This window comes from Ixodes scapularis, unplaced genomic scaffold (genome assembly GCF_016920785.2).
Source record: "Ixodes scapularis isolate PalLabHiFi unplaced genomic scaffold, ASM1692078v2 PGA_scaffold2__306_contigs__length_199485367, whole genome shotgun sequence".
Taxonomy (NCBI): domain Eukaryota; kingdom Metazoa; phylum Arthropoda; class Arachnida; order Ixodida; family Ixodidae; genus Ixodes; species Ixodes scapularis.
In genome coordinates, this window is record NW_024609857.1 from 3,178,055 (window position 1) to 3,181,269 (window position 3,215).

A 3,215-nucleotide genomic window follows, 5' to 3' on the forward strand; every position below is an offset into this window, starting at 1 on the left:
ATATTTATAGATAATGTGAGCGGGTATTAAATTTATGTTTGTGAACAGAGGTCTACTAGGGTAATCATATGGAACATTACATATTATTCACGCTATTTGTTTTTTTTGCATACGAATCTTGTTCAAATTCGCTATTGTAGTATTTGCCCAGACGAGATGTATAATGTATATGTGAAAGAAATAACGAGTTATAGATTAACAATTTAGCATTTGTTTGGCAAAATAGAGAGGTGACGATACATTACGCCAATCACACCTGACAGCTTTATCAAGATATGTTTCAGATGTTCACCACAAGTCATTTGTTGCGTGAATATAACTCCAAGGATCTAAAACTGGTCAAAACTTGTATTTTTCACAAATTCAAAACGATATCTCAAGTAATAGCTGCATTTTTCTTCTTCGGTTGATACAAAATAGCTTTAGTCTTGCTCACGTTGATTTTTAAGGCGTAAGCGTGGCTCCAGCTACTAAACTTCTGCAGAGTTTGATTTGCCCTATGTGCTAGGTCATCACAGCAAACACCTGTGAAAAACAAACTTTTAACGTCAGCATAGCCCACATATTTGACATTTTATCTACGTTCACGATGTCATTAGTATATAAATTGAACAATAAAGGGCCTAAAATACTGCGTTATGGAACGCCAGGTTGAATATGAGGAGTGTACCCGTTTATATGAACATACCGTTTAAGATGAACAAGATGTGATGAAATCATAGCTGACGCTTGTCCGCGAAATCCGCACTTTTCAAGTTTCTTTATCAACAAGGCATGGTATAAATAATCGAAGGCTTTCGTAAGATCAACGAAAATACCAAAAGCCATCTTTTTGTCCTCAAACCTCGACAAAATTGTTCTTTTTTTTGCTCCAGAAGGGTTAGTTGCATGGGCCAGCTTTGTAGAGCGGGCTTTACAAAATCCGAATTGTGACATGGACCGCTGCTTGCGTCCCAAGCACCTTCCGTTCGCTCCGTCTTTGCAAGCCTGTCGAGCTTGCTTATGTTACTAGTGCAAGAAAACATAAATTCTACACGGAAAACAAAGTTGTGGATTTAGAAAGGACCTTCGGCTGTATGATTTAACGTCTTGGAGAAGTCAAGTTGGTTTACAAAAATATTCGACAATTTCGAACAGATCGCGCTTCTTAGTTCTTTTGGCGTTCACTTGGAGAATCGATGGTTAAATTGGTTAAATGTTTCACTGACGTCTCATGCAGTACTTTTAAGGGGTGCTTTGTTCATTCTTTTTATTAACCGGAAGTTCGCTGGGACGTCAAAGGTTGGAGCACCACCTGGTGGCGTCTGCAAAGAAAAGAAAGGGTCTATAGGACTTTGGAAGGTTACTGTTAATTTTTTTTTATGAGGTTTTCGATATTCGCCAGTTCGGTGTATTTTCAGTAACGACCGAATTTGAGAAGATTATTCTGACAATTTCCGGCGTTTTTGCTGGAAATTGTGGAAGCGCAGTGGGCGAAGTCTGAATATATTAATTCCGACCGTCCGGCAGCGCCACGGGCCCGGTCGTGGTAGGGCCGTCGGTGCCGTTGCGAAAGAACGCCGCCAAATATACAAAGGAGGGAGAGGAGTCCGTCGGCGCTGCTGCCCCCAGGCGGGGAGTCGAGCAAGTTCGGCGCGGTGAGTGGCGCTTGTGCTGGGCACCGTTTGCGCCGTCGGCTCGGTGAAGCGGCCGAAAAGCTGCCGAGGAGACCGGAGTCCGTGTCCTGCGCCGAGCCCAGCCGAGCGACGTTCGGCGGCCGCCTGTGCCCCCCGTGCGTGCTGTGTGTGAGTGGAGTGGCGAGCCGGCGGGGCGGCCGCGAGCGGGCAGAGCAGCAGCCATCGGTCGGATCGAAGCTCCCGGCGCGCCGAGAGCCATGTCGGGGCCGGGCCCGGAGCCTGCCGGCTGCTGAGCCTCGGAGCCCGGGGCCCGGCCGGCCATGTCGTCGCGGGACATGTACGGCGGCGCGCAACGGTCGCCTCGGGCGGGCCCCCGAGACGCGATGCTGGGCGCGCCTCCCCGGACCTCGTACGCGTCCATCTCGCAGCCTCCGTCGGCGCGGGGCAGCCCCATCGCCCGCACCCTGTCGTCTCCGTCGCAGGGGCGCCGCATGCGACCGGGCGCCCAGTACGGCGTGAGCCGGTCGAGCAACAGCAGCCCGCTGACCATGGGCCACGAGGCCGGCTACTACGGCGACGAGCTGGACCAGCGGGTCTCGCACCGGAGCCGGTCGGCGACGAGGGTGCCGCCGCAGCTGCGCTCCTACCAGGGCGCCGAGCAGGACTTCGTGCCCATCCGCGACCGGTCGCTCGAGCGCGGCGACCTGGCGAGGCCTCGCTACCGCGACGACATGTACCGCGAGACGGCCATCGACGGAGACCCCTACGCCCGCGGCTACGGCCGGGACGGCGGAAGCTTCGTGGCCGAGCTGCAGACGCGCCTCAACGAGCTGCAGAGCCAGTACGGCAGCGTGAAGCGGGAGCTGGACGCCACCACCCAGAAGCTCGGCTCAAGCATGCACAGTATCAAGACCTTCTGGAGCCCCGAACTGAAGAAGGAGCGCGCGCTGCGGAAGGAGGAGGCCGCCAAGTACGCCCTCATCAACGACCAGCTCAAGATCCTCCGCTCCGAGAACCAGGTGAGTACGCTCGCGGAACCGGACTCGCCGACCCCGCCACGCGTCCGGAGATTGGGCTCGTTGGGCAAGACTGTTTCTCGCCGCGAAGCCTCCTAAACACAGCTCGCTGCGGTCTCAGGAACCCCCGTGTCCCACGCGCCTATCGCCGCGTCTCCGTGCTTTAGCGGTTCATCCACGTCACGCGTGTGGCTCGGAAGGGCGCGATCCACGTGATCCGTGACACGGGCAATGCACTCATCTCGTCTCCTGTTGCACTCTGCCCACTCTGTCACTCCCTCGTCCGACGGGGTTTCACTCGGGATCTCGTGTTTCACCAGCGACGTCTGCCCGATGCGACGGGATGGCAAACACATTCAGTAGTGGGATGTTGCGAACGTCAGGCTTTATCTTGGAAGGCGCCAGGCAGGATGTACTACTACTCCTGCTAGTGTCCATGGTGCCTCTCGTCGTCTGCGTATCCCGCGGATAGCAATCTCGTCCAGACCACTAGGACATCATAATGTATAGTTTGAAACGACTGCGACATCCGCGGACTTTCCGTCGGCACTCATGGACTGCACGGACTGCCTGCTAAGGCGAG

General features: G+C 54.1%; 1 protein-coding gene across 1 annotated transcript; it reads left to right on the plus strand.

Annotated features, from left to right (window-relative positions):
• The first annotated feature begins 1,601 nt into the window (after positions 1-1,601).
• Positions 1,602-2,731, plus strand: LOC121836865. Its single transcript, XM_042292149.1, has one exon. The coding sequence runs from the start codon at positions 1,937-1,939 to the stop codon at positions 2,729-2,731; it is 795 nt and encodes a 264-aa protein (XP_042148083.1). The 5' UTR covers positions 1,602-1,936.
• Positions 2,732-3,215: the final 484 nt, after the last annotated feature.